General features: G+C 40.7%; 1 protein-coding gene across 1 annotated transcript; it reads right to left on the bottom strand.

The window, feature by feature from the left end:
* Window positions 1-1,581: 1,581 nt before the first annotated feature.
* On the bottom strand, window positions 1,582-15,000 carry FAM162B (family with sequence similarity 162 member B). Its single transcript, XM_048505631.1, has 4 exons — window positions 14,838-15,000; window positions 11,605-11,716; window positions 4,025-4,133; window positions 1,582-1,680 (listed from the first exon to the last, which is right to left on the bottom strand). The coding sequence occupies exons 1-4, from the start codon at window positions 14,998-15,000 to the stop codon at window positions 1,582-1,584; spliced, it is 483 nt and encodes a 160-aa protein (XP_048361588.1).
* Between the last annotated feature and the right edge of the window lie 1,496 nt (window positions 15,001-16,496).

Genomic DNA, 16,496 nt, shown 5'->3' with positions numbered 1-16,496 from the left:
TAGGTAGGAATTGCTAATGTGATGCTGTCATATGTATATGATATACTTTCACTGGCTTTCAGTTACGGTTGCATGGACATGGGATTTCAGCTTTGAGTAGTCCCCCTTTCCTCCTGTTATCATTCAGAAGTACACTATTTAAATTTGATATAGTAAGCTAACACATCTTGGTGAGTGCAGTTTATACCTCATTTTTTAATTGGTATTTTAAATGGTATTTTCCATTTCCAGGAAAACTTTCCACTTGGAAAGTGATGCTCAAGATAAAAGTAATTAAAAGACAAAAAAGGAAGTCTTTATGTGATTGTGGCTAGAATCTTTTTGTTCTGAAGAAGTTAGCTCATACTCAAACACTACTCTTCAAACACGTCATTGGACTACTGTTTTATTTTTCTAGAATAGACTATCTGGTAGTGTGGTAAAAAGTATTGGGTGTTATGGTTTTATAACCTGTATATGCAGTTTTATGCGCTAACTTACAGTAAATAACATTAAAGGTTGTTTTGCTTTTGATACACAAAAATTACCTAATTGAGGCCAGCCTTTTCTTAAAATGACCTGCATTTTCTGTTTCTGACACTGTCACCTATAATTATGCCATGTTTCTAACTTTTCTAATCTATAGATGTGTTTTTAGAGAAGTCTGATATCTACTGTTCAGAGATTTCTCTCTTCCATCTCTCAGCTTCCTCCACAAGCTTGATGGTCTTTCATCAAAGAAGCAGCTTTATGTAAAAACGTATTCATGAGTATGTCCTATGGACTTTAGTGGGTTTTACCTCCGTATTATTTGAACAGTTCCACATTCATATTATTTTCACCTGTAGTATATAGCTGGTACCTCAAGTAAAACAGTTTTGCATTTACTTTTTGTGTTGTAAAATTGTGTGAATGACAGCATTTCCAATTCAGGACAGCTGTTTAGTAGTATGAATCATTGTGAAATTGCAGCTGGAAACATTTAACTGGTGTGATCTTGGGTCCAAAGAGTTTGATGCTACAAAAAGCTAAATTAATATAGGTGGGCTGGGGGGGGGGGGGGGAGGGATGGGGTTCCAAAATAAATCAAGTACAGTACCCCATAAAAGCTTTAAAATCATCGGATTATTGTCCTTTTATCATGTTAAATTCATTTTCCATACAAAACAACTTCTGTAAAACAGCAACAAATTAAACAACACAATCATGTTCTTTCCATTTAAGAAATGAAGTAGCTCTTCGCCTTTGGCAAAATAAGAACTTTTCAGTGTTCATGTTAACTATATTTAACCTACAGATGCAATCTATTTGCTGGAAAATGTCCAGAATAAATTTCAGCCAGAAAATCCAGTGTCATGATATACTTCTCTGGTCCCACTATTAGCTACATAAACAGTGATTGAGTTGAGGCTAAAAACACACAAATTCAGATGACCTTGCTTGTGACTTTGAAATATATAATCTTATCCCACCTATTTATGTAGTGTAAGTGCACATGAAAGTTAATACTGCTCCATTTCATGTTTCTGTCAAAACTTTCCCCAGAGAGTTGACATGTGTTCTGTTTTCCCACCTTCCCTGTGGTTTCAATGGCATGCAATTCTATTTAGCCTTGGACTCGGCAGCTGTGGCAGCTTCTTCACGCCACTTGGCTTTCTTTGCTAGATTCCAGCTAGTGAGAGTTTCATGGCGTTCAGCAGCCTGCAAAGGTAAAATATCCACTTCAGATTTAATTCCTAATGTGGTTTCAGAACATACAAATAAAAAAGAGTCACATGACCACATGCTGGTACTGCTGAACAATAATGCATGTGTAGCATCCAACTTTATATTTTGAGAAACAAATGTCCTTTTTTACCTATTAACATCTCTCTCCGTCAATCTATGCTACAGTATTTCCAAACTATTCCAGAGCTGATTTTCTTCAGGTAGCACAAGTCCCTAGTTCTTAGCCTTGCCTGTTCCTAATGATCTTGTGGCTCCTGAAGGGAAGAGAAGACCGCTTCAGATGCTTAGTTGCAGACCCTAGACTTCATTTTTCTGGTCTTGTACAAATTTGTTAACTTCCCACCACAATGCACACATCCTTATAACATAATGAGTTATGAAAGAGATGTTATATTGTCGAAGGCTTTCACGGCCAGATTCAACTAGTTGTGGTGGGTTTTCCGGGCTGTGTTTTCCTAACTGAAGAGTTAGACATTTTTCATATTTTCTGGCAGTATAGAAAATTTAAAAAATGAATTACTTTACTGTGCAAGTAAATAATTTATGTTTAAATATTTATGTGCATTTTTGTAAAAAAAATCAGGCCTTAATAACATATGCTACAGGCCCTGAACTAACTTAATCAAACCTGAGTGGAAGCCATTTTTTCTGTAGAACTTTGACGGAATACTGGAGTGGCCCCAGTGACACAAGGACATCACTTCCAATGCTTGCCAGAAATGATGTTGTTGCTGCATTATGGATGTCACAGGCCTTAGTCAGTGTTTATTGCCAGTAAGTGCCCCCATTGACAAGCTGAACAGCACTGGAGAGTAGGGTGGGGTGCCAAAGTAGGGGATCCCCTGCTACCAATCTTAGTGGGAAATTAATGTCTTTCATTGTGCAATGAAAGGTTCTTCATTGCCCAATTGAGCCTGCCCTGGCAATTAACACCATGGAACTAGAAGGGCCAGAGTTTTCCTAAGTAAAAAGTACTGGAAGTGCAGAAGGGCAAAAAATTGAAGATGTAGTGGAGATAAAGGTTGGCTGGTGGGTGGGAAGGAGAGAAGGCGGCAGGAAAGAGCTGGGCCGGAGCAAGGGGAAACTGCACTCGGGGCCACGTGCGCCCTGTGCCCCTGCCATGTCCTGCCACACCCTGGAAAGCCCCCAGAACGCCCCACCCCTGCACCGGTGCATGCCTGGTGCGTCATGCCCCCTTTCCCCTTGGCACTACACCACTGGGAAAGAGAGGCTATGGGATCTTTGAAGGAAGGGAAAGCAGATACAGTGAGGGAGAAGAAAATTCATCTTTCAAGGCCTTTGGTGTTCCTCCTTGTTTTAAATATATTTTATTTATTTATTTTATTTATTTTTTCGATTTATAAACCGCTTCATCCCCAAGGGGCTCTGGGCGGTGCACAACATTGATATATACACAATTAAATAGAGGTTCACAATAGTGACCACACAACAATCAATATAGTACTAAAACCCTTTGAACTGAATAGTATAATCTTTTAAATCATCAGAGCACCTGTGAGCACATAGGGTTGTCTTTCACCACCGCAGCTGAACTTCAGCCAGTCTTGTCTATATGAAGCAAGGGGAATGTAGTATAAATCAGACTTTTATGCTGCAACAAAATTAACATAACAAAGGACATTGGCATGTGCTATACTAAATATTTCCAGGGTGGTAAGTAAACTCTGTGCCCACTTTTGCCTGTCTTTATGCCACATTCCCATGGTCTGCCCACTATAGCAGTAGCAGCAGGCCCCCTTCTCTCACTGCCATCATTGGGATCTTTGAGATAATAGTAGCTCTCCAGTTCAAGCACATTTGCTGGTGGAACAAGTATTATATCCACGCTACAGGCATGACAGTAAACTCCAAGCAGTCTTGTTATTAGTCAGCAGAGTACATCTACAAGTTCAAAACCATCATGCCAGTTTAGGATGTCAGACTGGAATCTGTGTGATTCAGGTTTAAACCCCTATTCCTCAAAAAGATTCTGTTGGCGATCTTAGACTAGTCATGGTTTCCCAGGCTAACCTACTACACCAGCTTGATTTGAGGACAAATATTGGGGAAAGAGCACTGTATGCTGCTTTGTACTCCTTGAACTAAAGGCGATAGATAGATAGATAGATAGATAGATAGATAGATAGATAGATAGATAGATAGATAGATAGATAGATAGATAGATAGATAGATAGATAGATAGATAGATAGATAGATAGATAGATAGATAGATAGATAGATAGATAGATAGATAGATAGAAAGAAAATTGGCATTTGTTCAAATCCATGAATGAATCAGTCATGGAACAACACTTACTCTTTTAGCAGAGGCAATCACAGCAAAGCAGGCCACAATGGTGAGGCCAATCATTATGTAACAGGTCTTGACTCGAGCTTTATTCCTGGCAGCATCCAGCATCTCCAGACTACAAGAGAAATGGGATTCAGCCCAATTATGTATTCATGATTTGTTCAAAACATTTTTATGCCACCTTTCCTCCAGTCAGGGTTTACAGGACGGTGAACATTGAAAAACACATTAAAACATCTAAACAATTCAAAATACAGTTAAAAATTATAAAATAGTTTGATAAAAACAAACAAACCACATTAGAAGGAGGGCCAATAATGGTTATTGGGGGCGTGCCAGATTAAACAAAAAAATCTTCCCCTGCTGGGGAAAGACACCAGTAGAGGGAGAAACACATTAATTTCCCTGGGAGGGAGTTCTGAAGATTTGATGCTACAACCAAGAAGGCACATTCTTAGGTTGCTACCCACCTTGCTTCAGAGGGTGGGGGGGCCACCAAAGCAAAACCTAGAAGGGTGACCAGAGTGAGCAAATAGGTTTGCGAGGAGAAGGTGATCTTGAAGGGATGTTGGTTCCAGGTCATACAGTGTTTTAAAGATCAGCACCAGCCCTTTGAACTGAGCCCAGAAACAAATTGGAATCCAAGGTAGATGGAACAAGATTTGAGTGATATGGTTCCTACAACCCACTTTAGTCAATAGGTTCTGTACCAATCATAGCTATTGGACAGCCTTCAAGGGCAGTCCAGGTAGAACACACTGCAGTAATTTACTCTGCAGTGGACATGTACATGTACTTGGACATGTACTTACTCTGAGGTATCTTGCAATGTTGCTAAAGGTACTTATTTGCAATAGAAGCAAAATATGAGTTAGAATTAACTATACACTGGTTGAATATATTAATAATGTGACGTTACGAAAATAGAAGTTTAAAACATTTTGATTGTTTATTTAAATAGTGAATAATCAGTGATCAGGCTTCTTGGTATGAATTGGTGACTATCTTCAAAATTACAGACTTTCTGAAAAAAACAGGCTACTATAGAAAAATTTGAATGCAGATTCAACTGGAACAGAGTTTGTCATAATCTACTGTTTATCTTTTTAAACTCCTTTTTAAGGCTTTTTTATGTATCATGTATTTATATTGTCAGTCGTTATATCCCATTGTATTAATATGAAGGAACTGGTAGTTTGAATATTGTTTATATTTCTATGCTTGCTATATTGTTCTCATATAGAGGGTTCAGGTGCTGTTTTTAACTTGTAGTTTACAATACGTACCAATTTTATATGTACCGTATATACTCGCGCATAAGTCGAGTTTTTCAGCCCTTTTTTAAGGCTGAAAAATGCCCCCCTCAACTTACACGTGAGTCAGTGACTTCCCCCCCGCGACGCCCCCCCCTTACTTTAACAAACGGAGCAGGCTTGAGAAGAGGCCTGCTGCCTGTGTTCCCTTCCAGGCCTGCTGGTAGTTCCCACCAAGTCGTTTGAAGCCTGGAAGGAAACTCAGGTAGCAGGCCTCTTCTCAAGCCTGCTCCATTTGTTAAAGTAAGTGTGGGGGGAAGGTGCTGTAGGGGGGGCAGGGGGCGCCAAGCAGGGAACCCCCTCTGCCCCAGGGAGAAGGTGGCGAACAGAGGGGGAATGGCAGTGGTGGTGTCCTGCTCTGTGCAGGGAACCCCCTCTGCCCCAGAGAGAAGGCAGCTGCCTTCTCCCTGGGGCAGAGGGGGAAAGGCAGCAGCGCCCTGCTATGTGCCACTGGCTGCTGCATTTCCCACCCTCGACTTATACATGAGTCAGTAAGTTATCCCAGTTTTTTGTGGTAAAACTGGGTGCCTCGACTTATACTCGGGTCGACTTATACACGAGTATATACGGTATGTACTTTGGTACTTTGTTTTTTGCATTCCTAGAGGGTTTCCTTTTTGTTTACTGTGAGGTATGGATTGACAAGCCAGAGGTACAGCCACAGCCTCACCATAAGAACAGAAGTGCTAAAAATGAAAGTACACTTGATCTGTCGGTATGTTATGAAGCTGGGAGCATCCTTGTAGGCAGGTTGGCCTCCTGGTAACCAGGAGCTCCTGGAGGAAGCGGCAAATGGAAGAGCCTCTTAAAATGGAGGATAACTCCTGAAGCTGGACAACTCTGCTGAACTATGTCGACTGCAAATACAGCCTGAGTTCCAAACTCTAGTTAACACAGTCCTGATATATTTGGTGTAATATTGTAAAGAACTGGCACTTTTGCTAACTGTGTCTTCAAGCCAAAAAGGAAATGCCATCTTGAACTAAATAATCTGATTTCTTCTCCTCAATTTTTTTTAAAAAACTTGGCATGTCTCTAATCTTCTGAATTACATAGAAAAGGCTAAAATAGACAGGCAATTGCTACTGAAACTGTAAGGGTTTTTTTAAAAAAAGTTTGCAATCAGAGACACTCTTATTTGAGAGTAAGAATGTTTTCAGTAAACATTCATAAGATCTGGCTGCATGGCTGTAATTCTTCAGATGCTGACTTGTGAATGAATCCCACTGAATTCAGTGAACCTTACTGCTGAATAAATAGCTGCTTCCATGGGATTTTTCCTGCGGTGTTTCTACTGAAATATAGATACCATCTTTTTCAGGCTGTCTCCACAAGGACATATTTTAAGGACTGCATTGCCTCCAAATACACCACAAACCAAACTTGCAAAGGTAGACTTGAATAGGGAGAAAGGAGGGTTCAGTGTTCATCCCTTTCTCTGTGTTCAGAAATGGTAAAAAGGCACAGCTGTATTTCTTATAATCTGGAGTAAATGCATTTAGAAATGAACAGATCAAAACCAGGCAAACACATTAAACCCATTAATCTGCAAGTCGCTTTTCCTGAGAGAAACAAAACATGCAGTTGATTGATTAAATGAACTAATCATGTTTTGCAGCACACTAAACAGAACAATTTTGCAGTTTCTTCCAGAGAAGGCAGAAAGCCAGTAGCAAAACAGTGCCTTGTAATTGTTCACTAATTGCATGATCTACTGCTGCCTATGGAACACCAGGACCCCAACCTTCTGTTCAGTGTCATATACTTTCTAAGTGAGCAGTTATGCCTAGACATGTTCTTTGTTATATGCAGGCACTCTACAGTTTAGGGGACAGATAGTCAATTGGTTAAAGATTTTAAAAGGCTGCCCCCCCCCCCCTCCACAGGGCAAACAGCTGGAAGGTGAGGCAATTTTTAATTAGGAAAACACAAAAAGGGTTCTGGAGTAAAACAGTTCGTTCCTGATTTGTGTCCAGTAGCATTTTAGAGACCAACAAGAGTTTCAAGGTATCCACTTTCAAGAATGAAAGCTCCCTTTCTCCTGGTTAGAAATGAAAATCACTGCATCCTTTTATTCCTGCCATAAGGTGGGTTGGATGTTTGTGAAGAATGCTTGTAAAGAACACAGAAGTTCCATGCTAATTATAATCAGCTTGATTAGAGCAAGGGGGAAATGCTGTGGGTGGGGTTTGCAGAAAAATAATGCAAGTATTGAGACAAGAATCCTGTGTTCTTATTCAGCTGTGTTGAGCTCCATTGTTCTAAACTAGTCAATTAATTCAAGTTCAGCCCCTTGAAATGTCTTTGTTTGAGGTCTGCCACTCTTCGGTTAGTAGTGGATTGACCAGGAAGATTAAAATGTTCTCATACTGGAATGTTGCAGTTTTAAATGTTAGATTTATATCTGTTTATTCTTTTGCATAGGGACTGCCCTGATTGTCGGATGTAGAGCATTGCTGACATATAATGGCATACCCAACACTGTAAGATGAACAAGTGAATGAATCTGAGATAGTATTGCAGGTGTTGTTAGGCCCAATTGTGTTGTCAGAGAGTATTTGGGGACAGAGTTGGTTCTTTGCTGGTCCTGGAAATGTATTTTATGGCATGAATTTCAATTAAAAGCCAACATGGGAAGATCCAATCATGTAGTCTTGCTTTCAGCTAGGTGCATATGAAATATTTTTCTTTCAGATTGTTCTGATAGTTTTGATATTCTTCATAATATTTTAGCATATAGACAGTGAATGAAACAAGTTCTGGCAAAAAGAAAAAAAGATATAATACTGACTGACATTGCTAAAAAAGCATATGGATTTGTCATTGCCACAGTTTTTGCTTGCTTTCATTAAACAGCCTCATGGAAAGGACTGAAACGTCTTATGCTGAGCCAGTTCCTTGATATAAAAATTCAAAATGTTACCAATCACAATATTTGGATGCAAAGAGGAATGTAGGCACATGAGAGGTACTTCTCTCTGCAGTCATAGCAGTGATGTATGAGCCTCTGTAAATGTTACATATCAAATTTTTGTATTTTAACTAAAGAACAGATCATTTTTTTGAGCAAATGAATGTGGGAAGTGGGAATGAGATGCACAAATGAATGCCCCAGAAATGCAATTTTATTTCTGTTGCCTCATACATGTGGAACACAAATATGAGGCTGCACACTGATTTCAGCAATGGATATCTTTCTTCATCCAATATGGCATCTAGTCCTCCTTCATTCTGGGACTGTACTTTTAGCTGCTGCCATTGTAGTAGTGAAAATAAAGCTTATGTGGTGTTTTGTACAAATCAAGAATGTTATGTCCTAAAACAACACAGGTAACACAGGTAAAAGCAAAAGATAATATGACTCCTGCAGCTTGTGGTCATTTGGCTAGCAACCAGCATGGTGTAGTGGTTTGAATCGGGTTTGATTCCCCACTCCTCCAAATGAGAAGAAAATTCTAATTTGCTAAACTACTGGTAGGTTTGTTTCCCCACTCCTCTACATGAAGCCTGCTGGGTGACCTTGGCCTTGTCACAGTTCTCTCACAAATCTCTCAGTCCCATCTACCTCATGTGTCTGTTATGGGGAGATGAAGGGAATGAGTTTGTAAGCCCCTTTGAGACTCCTTATGGTTGAGAAAAGCAGGGTATAAATCCAAACTCTTCTTCTTCAAAGAGGCCCCAAGGATTGCATTTTCTTGTTTTCCATCCTAATGAAACTTAAGAACATAAGAACAAGCCAGCTGGATCAGACCAGAGTCCATCTAGTCCAGCTCTCTGCTACTCGCAGTGGCCCACCAGGTGCCTTTGGGAGCTCACATGCAGGATGTGAAAGCAATGGCCTTCTGGGGCTGTTGCTCCAGAGCACCTGGACTGTTAAGGCATTCGCAATCTCAGATCAAAGAGGATCAAGATTGGTAGCCATAAATCAACTTCTCCTCCATAAATCTTGCTGAGGTCTCTTCAGTTTTGTTCCTAGAGATGAAAAGACCCTCAGGAGAAAGTTAGGGGGCCAAAGCATGAGGGGGAATGGGCAGAAATTATTGCTTCCCCTTCCAAAGATAGAGGTACTCTTAAGTTTTCATAGCTGATAGTGACCCCTGCTTTCTCTGTTCTTTTCCTGTAAACCATGCAGTCCCTATAACATCGGTGGGACCTGCCGTTTTCCCCTCTGGGAGGGATTAGTGTCGGACGCTACTTACTGTATATTTGAATGCTGTATTTTAATGGGGTTTTAATTAATTAATTAATTAATTAATTAATTAATGATAAGAAGAGTTTATATTTCTATATATTTATATTTGTATTCTGATTATGTTTTAATTGTGCTCTATTTGTTATATTTCTTGTGTTGTACACTGTCCTGAGCCCTCCGGGGGAGGGTAGTATATAACATTAATAAATAATAATAATAATATATAGATGTAATAATATAGATGTAATAATAATAATAAATAGAAACTATTGCAATACACACACAATTACAACAAGCACACTGTTGCTTCTAAATATAGACCCCACAGGCTGAGTCATGACTTAGCTTTCTACATTTCCTTGCCCCAAGTCAATTATGTGAAACTGGGACAGAAAAACTACAGAGCACTATAATGGCGACCTTTTCCACACATGCCAGTTCCGCCATTTCAAAGATGTTTCCAATCTCAATATTTACAACAAAGTTTGTCCACCCTACTCTTTTCAAAATATTGTTTCCTGGCTGCCAGGTTTTTTTTATGACACATGTGCTACAGTAATGTGTCATAGCATCACTGATTCATTAATAACAAAAATGGGGAAAGGGAAGAGAGAGAAATGCTAGAAACAATAAATTTTTGAGGAGAGGGGCAAAGCTGTGAGGCGAGGGAACAAGAAAATGGCAGAGCAAGCACCCAAATTGAGGTTTGGTGATTGCACAGGGGGCTTGGAAAATGACCTGCGGTTTTGGTGGGAAAAATGAAATGTTTCAGTATGATCACACTCTAAGGAAAGCCAACTCTGAAACATTTCAGTGCTGTAAAAGCGTTTTCAGATACAACTGAGAAAAAAGTGTTTTGGAAATGTTTCTAAAGTGTTTCCAAGAGGAAAAAACTATGCAGAACTCCGCGGAGGAAACACTTTATTTCGAGTCTGAAAATGGCATAAATGGCATATGCGAAAAAGGCTATGACACAAAGTACATTCTACTAGATGTCATGGCAAGTATGGGGCAAACTGAACCCAGTCAAGTCCAGCATTCAACTCTGCCCTACCACCTCTAAAGCTCCCTTGACTTTTAGATTGAAGCCACCCCTCTACAAACAAAGAAAACACTACAAGGTGTAATTTATAATATTTATTAAAAGATGTGCAGGAATATATATTGTATAAGTAGTGAGTAGTGAAAATAAAATAATAAACCTGAATATCTAACCTAAGTACATTTAGAAGCATTGGTTCTCTCAATACAGGTGTTTCCTGACAAGATGGTATCCAACAAAGTTTCAGTATCCAAATCCCAAAGCAGGGACTTTGGCCAGCATGACCTACCCAGAATGTAGAGGTCCCTCAAATATAGATGTAATCCAGGGAAAGGGAAACCTTGAATGAATGATCTTTCCTTAATGCCTAGTGGCCCACATTAGCACGATTCTAGCTGACCAATCAAATGTACAGTGAATAATGCAACTTGACTAATCAGTTGTGTTGCTAACCAAATGACCCAATGAGATGAATTGTCATAATGAGACCATATACAGTTGCAAAGGCCTAATCAAGCCAGCACCTTCTCCCACCCTTAGGACCTCACACTAATGAGATGGAATGCATAGACCAAGCTCTCTCCTGGATTCTTTGGCCTTGAATCTGCTAGGCCCAATGGTCTGACCAGCACCTGTGTCAGCCTCCCATCTTCCTTATCTTGCTCTTTGCTCAGAGAGGGAAAATTCCTTGATTTTTACTCAGCCTCAGCATAAGCCAATATTACTGAATAGCAAGAGACTGCTAGCCAGTTGCTTGACAGGCATTTCTGGCACATAAGAGCATACATTTTTCAAATATATCCTAGTGTTCCTTTTTCCTCAGGTCTTAAGTATGCCTCCTGTTGGCTGAGACTATAGTTCCACTTTTGCTTTTAATTCTCTGATTGAAATTGATAGGATTTATAGGTGCTTAATTTTTAAACTATGTTGCTTTCACAAAAGTAAGCTATGTTCTTACAAAAGGCGTTTAACACAAAATTGTGAGTAGTTCCATTACACTCATTACACTACTTAGAACTGGATAAAGTGAACAACTTACGGTATCCTTGGAGGAATTTCATCTTCTGTCTTGAAGCGCCTAGTCCACAGGAGAATTTTCTTATCAAATGTAGAGGGTTTGCAGCCACGAGGCACTTTGTAAATCTTCTCAGCTGAGAAAGTATTGCATTAATTTGCTTACTGAGAGAAGTGCCAATAACAACTTAACTTTATATTTCAAATCTCTAATTAAAAATCAGGGGAAGTTTAGGAGCATGTCATGTGGGCAATATTTCCCTGGATTTCAGGGAATGTTGTCAAGAACCTTTTGATGCAGTATTTAGTCCTCATTACTGTGGAACACAATGATCTAACATTTGTATTATCCTAGTTTATTGTTACAGTCTTTGACTAGCAAGCAAAAAACTTAATGTACTGGATGAACTGTGCCCATGGGAAGCAAGAATATTAACACTAAAGCAGGGGTGTAATGCCCACTGGGCAAAGTGGACAGTTGCCCAGGGCGCCCCCTTGTGGTGGGCGCCAAAAATGCAGGGTTCATTTCAGGTTTTTTTGTATTTTAGTGGGTTTTCTGTTTTTGGCCTGCAGGGGGCGCAGTTTTTAGGATAGCAGCACCAGAATTTCAGGGATGTTTTGGGAGACTGTTCTGATGCTATCACCCAGGTTTGGTGAGGTTTGATTCATGGAGTCCAAAGTTATGGACTTCCAAAGGGAGTGCCCCATCCCCCATTGTTTCCAATGGGAGCTAATAGGAAATGGGGGCTACACTTTTGAGGGTCGATAACATTGGACCCCCTGAACCAAACTTCACCAAACCTGGGAGGTATCATCAGGAAAGTCTCTTACTGATACCACCCAGGTTTTGTGAAGTTTGATCCAGGAGGTCCAAAGCTATGGACTCCCAAAGGGGTCCCCCCATCACCCATTGTTTCCAATAGGAGCTAATAGAAGATGGGGGCTACACCTTTGAGGGTCCATAACTTTCGACCCCCTAAACCAAACTTCACCAAACCTGGGTGGTATCATTAGGAGAGTCTCCTAAAGATACCATGAAAGTTTGGTGCTGCTAGCTTAACAATTGCACTCCTGACAGCGGGCTCCCCCTAAATTTCCCATCCCCAGTTAAAACATTGAAAGTGATGCTGTATCAGCGTGGGGGAGAATCAGCCCCAAAATAGCATCACTTCAATGTTGTTTAAAGTGGAAACCCCAGATTCTCCCTTTAAGGTAGATTTAAAAGGAGAATCTGGGCTCCCTAGTTTAAACACCATTGAAAATGATGCTGTTTGGGAGTGGATACCAGCATCACTTGGAAGCCCAGATTCTCCTTTTAAATCCACCTTAAAGGGAGAATCTGGGGTTCCCAGTTTAAATAACATTGAAAGTGATGCTGTTTCCCCCAATTGGGGGGACTGGATACAACACCATAAAATGTTTTCATAGCAGTAATAAAACATTTTGAAAGCATTTTGAAAATGTTTTCAAAAAATTATTTCTGCTGTGTGGCGTGGCCTAGTGCTGTGTTCAGATTTGTGAGTTGGGGCATGTTCTATAATGTGATGGTGACTTTGAAATGACCTGGTCATGGTGGGGGAGGGCGGCTGCCCATGGGAGGGGGCGCCAAACTCCAGTTTGCCTAGATACGCCACTGGGCGTAGCTACAAGGGGGCTGGGGGTGCGTGCGTTGCACCGGGCATGCGCCTTGGGGGGGCATCAAACTCAGGTTTTGCCCAGGGCTCCAGTTTGCCTAGTTACACCACTGCATTAGAGAATAGAAAACACCACCCCAAAAATGACACTTAAAAACAGGGCTTCAGTAAGTTGTGAGTTGTGGGCTTTATAAACTAGTAGACAGAAATTTGCTACTTGGTGTGAGATTTGCGGTTCTCTTTGGAAAGAAGCCAGTCAAGCCTTGCTTTCGCAGACTGGCCTGGGAACTTTTCAAGAATTGGATAGATAATCTTTGATCATGTCTCCTTGAAGTGTATACAGTGGAAGAACATGCGCTCATCGAGATCTAACCATTGTTACTTAAATTTTAATAGAAACTGATGAAAGCGTCCTGACTGACTCTTGATTAATGGACCATTGTTACAATTACATATAAGGCTATGGAGGAGAAATCCTAAGGTAGCAATGGCAAAACACACCAAAAATCCACATGGTCCAAAGAAGCATCTTTCTATCCTCCACCCTGCTTTTCAGCTAGTATGACAAGTTAGAAACTTGGTTAAGTCATAATATTTCTGCTAGTCTTTAAGGTGTCATGGCACATCTTTTGGTTCTTGCACCTGGGATTAAGTTTAAGATCTGTTCTCTTTACTGGAAATACATGAAGTCAGAAAAATGAATATGTGCTCCCCCCCTTTCCATGGCTACTGAAAAGAAGAGAGAAGAAGAAGAAAAAGAATTAATATCCTCCCTTTCTCTCCTGCAAGGAGACTCAAAGTGACTTACAATCTCCTTTCCCTCCCCCCGCAAACATCCTGTGAGATGGGTGGGGCTGAGAGAGCTCCAAAGAACTGTGGGGCTGAGAGAGCTCCAAAGAAGCCCAGGTCACCCAGCTGACATATGTTGGAGTGCACAAGCTAATCTGGTTCATCAGATAAGCCTCCACAGCTCAAGTGGCAGAGCGGGAATCAAACTTGGTTCTCCAGATTAGAGTGCACCGGCTCTTAACCACGTTGGCTCTCTACAAAAAGCAGAGTTGTAGTTTGTCTGCTATTCTATGTTAGGGCTTTGTATTTATCTATGCACTCCCCTTCCCCCAACCTTTCTCTATGAAGCTTTAGGTGCACACACAGTTCTTCTCCCCCATTTTGTCTTCACAAAAACAGTCTTAGGTAGGTAAACCTGAAAGAGAGTGCCTGGCACAAGTTCCCAAGTGAGCTATATAGCTGAGTGGGCATTCAAACCTGGGTTGTCCAGACTGTAGTCTAGCACTCTAACCACTATGTATGCTGCCACAAGGAAAACAAGGGATCAGCTGCCAGCAGTGGCTGGGAACAAGGTCAAATTATCAGCATTCTGGGACAGGTACAGCTCTCTTATACTTGCACACATGATTTCATCATGAAAGGGAGCATTTTTACCTTATTTCTGAAATGATATAATTATAATAATGGACTTGCAGTCAGAACCATGCTACCCCAAACTTTCAGGACCCCTAAAAGTGCACCCTACCTTGATCCCTGATTGGAAACAAATCTCCAAACCACACCAGATGTGCTCTCTCTCTCTCCCTCTCCCTCTCTCTCTCTCTCATCTACTCACCTGAGGTAAGTGGTTCTGGGCTTCTGTTCTGATCAGTGCTGGACAGTGCTAATGAGCCTAGGATACCAGGTCTCAGAGACTGTGACACTGGAGTATTGAACTGTCCATTAGCCAGCAGTTGCCCAAACAGGAGACGGAGTCGTGTTCCAGATCCAGACAGCATGTTGAAAGCAACCAGCTGAGCAAATCAGGAAAACACTTTACTTCCCACACTTGGACTCCCAACAGCAGAAAAACAGAAATCACTCCCAGCTCCTCAATATCTGTCTTTATAATCTCTGTGCCTGCCTCCCCATGTCAGGGAATAGCAGAAGCTCTTTCCAATCCTTAATCACTTGTTAGTCCTGCCTGCTTTTCTGTTTTTTTTTCCTTTTAAAGTTAAGATTAAGATGCTTGAAGAAAATGTTTAATATTTTATTTCCTGCAAAGACTACTGTGGCTGCATGTATTTCTTTTAAAGTCTTTCTTTTCTGGGCCACCAAGGATCTATGTGGTTTGCTTTTCTCACACCCATCTTTATTTATGGCTCACAAAGAAGATTCATTTTGTAGGTGAGCTGTACCCCATTATGTCATTTTGTATTTTGCTTTTTCAAGCATGGATTCTAAAGAGGATGAGGCACCAGGATGGACTGTAGATCTGAAGGAGCACAGACTGCAGAGAACTGAGGTTAAAAATCCCTGTGTGCAAACACACCTTACCTTAATGTTAGGATTATGGAGGCCAGAAATTTCCAATGGTTGCATTCTTGGGGCTTCACCCTCTTCTCCAGACAATGGCCATTTCCAAACAAGTTGTTTACAACATATCGTGCTGCCAAATGCTACTTGTTTTCCTTTTAAATCTGCACATTTTTCCTCCAGTTAGTTCTGAAAACATTTTCCCTTCATTTTTCATAGAATCATAGAGTTGGAAGAGACCACATGGGCCAACTAGTCCAACCCCCTGCCATGCAATTTTACCACTTTTTTAAAAAAAATCCATTTCTAAAACAGCTTCCCTTGAGCAGGCAATCATGCTGAAAGAATCTTTATTTCTTCACTCCACTAAACACCTGGCCTTTATCCACCTAACACCTAACCCTTAACCCATGTAGACACCCAACCTCTCTTTCAGCCATTTTCTCCTTCCTCTCATCTTCCATTTCCAAAAGGATTTTTAAAACAACAACAACTGCATTATAGTAGCACTGTAAGATAAGGACACAGAAGCAAGCCTTGTCCATTGTGTCAGCTGTGTCAATTTCATCCCAAATGAAGTAAGTCACATTAATGTGAAGATACAATGTCTCTGCCATTAGGAGCCAGTTAAATTGATAAGGGAAATTGCTTTTGCAGGAGGAAATTGACAAGGAACTGCCCCAGTGATGATGGTGCTTTACTGTAGCAGTCCCTTGGCAGGTTCCTCCTGCAAAAGCAACGTCTCTTGTCAATTTCACTTGCTCCTAACAAAAAGACATCACTCATTCGGGATGAAATTGACAATGCTGATACAATTGGCCTGGCTTGTGTCTTTGCATTACATCACTAATGCAACAGACATTTTTTTAAAAGTCCTTTTGAATGCAGAGGATGAGGGAAAGGAGAAAGTAGCTAAAAGAGAGTGATTCTTCTGCATCAATGGTGACATCCCACCATTATCAGGAATAATGTGATTTCA

This window comes from Sphaerodactylus townsendi, linkage group LG01, assembly GCF_021028975.2.
Source record: "Sphaerodactylus townsendi isolate TG3544 linkage group LG01, MPM_Stown_v2.3, whole genome shotgun sequence".
Lineage (NCBI taxonomy): Eukaryota > Metazoa > Chordata > Lepidosauria > Squamata > Sphaerodactylidae > Sphaerodactylus > Sphaerodactylus townsendi.
Note: the sequence above shows the minus strand (reverse complement) of the source record. Positions and strands in the feature narration are given on the sequence as shown.

Coding starts and splice junctions, on each gene's coding strand:
- FAM162B (XM_048505631.1), bottom strand. CDS start 15,000: ATGCTGTCTGGATCTGGAACACGACTCCGTCTCCTGTTTGGGCAACTG. Junction 11,717..14,837: donor CCCAGAACCACTTACCTCAG/GTGAGTAGATGA, acceptor ATACTTTCTCAG/CTGAGAAGATTTACAAAGTG. Junction 4,134..11,604: donor GAAATTCCTCCAAGGATACC/GTAAGTTGTTCA, acceptor TTTCTCTTGTAG/TCTGGAGATGCTGGATGCTG.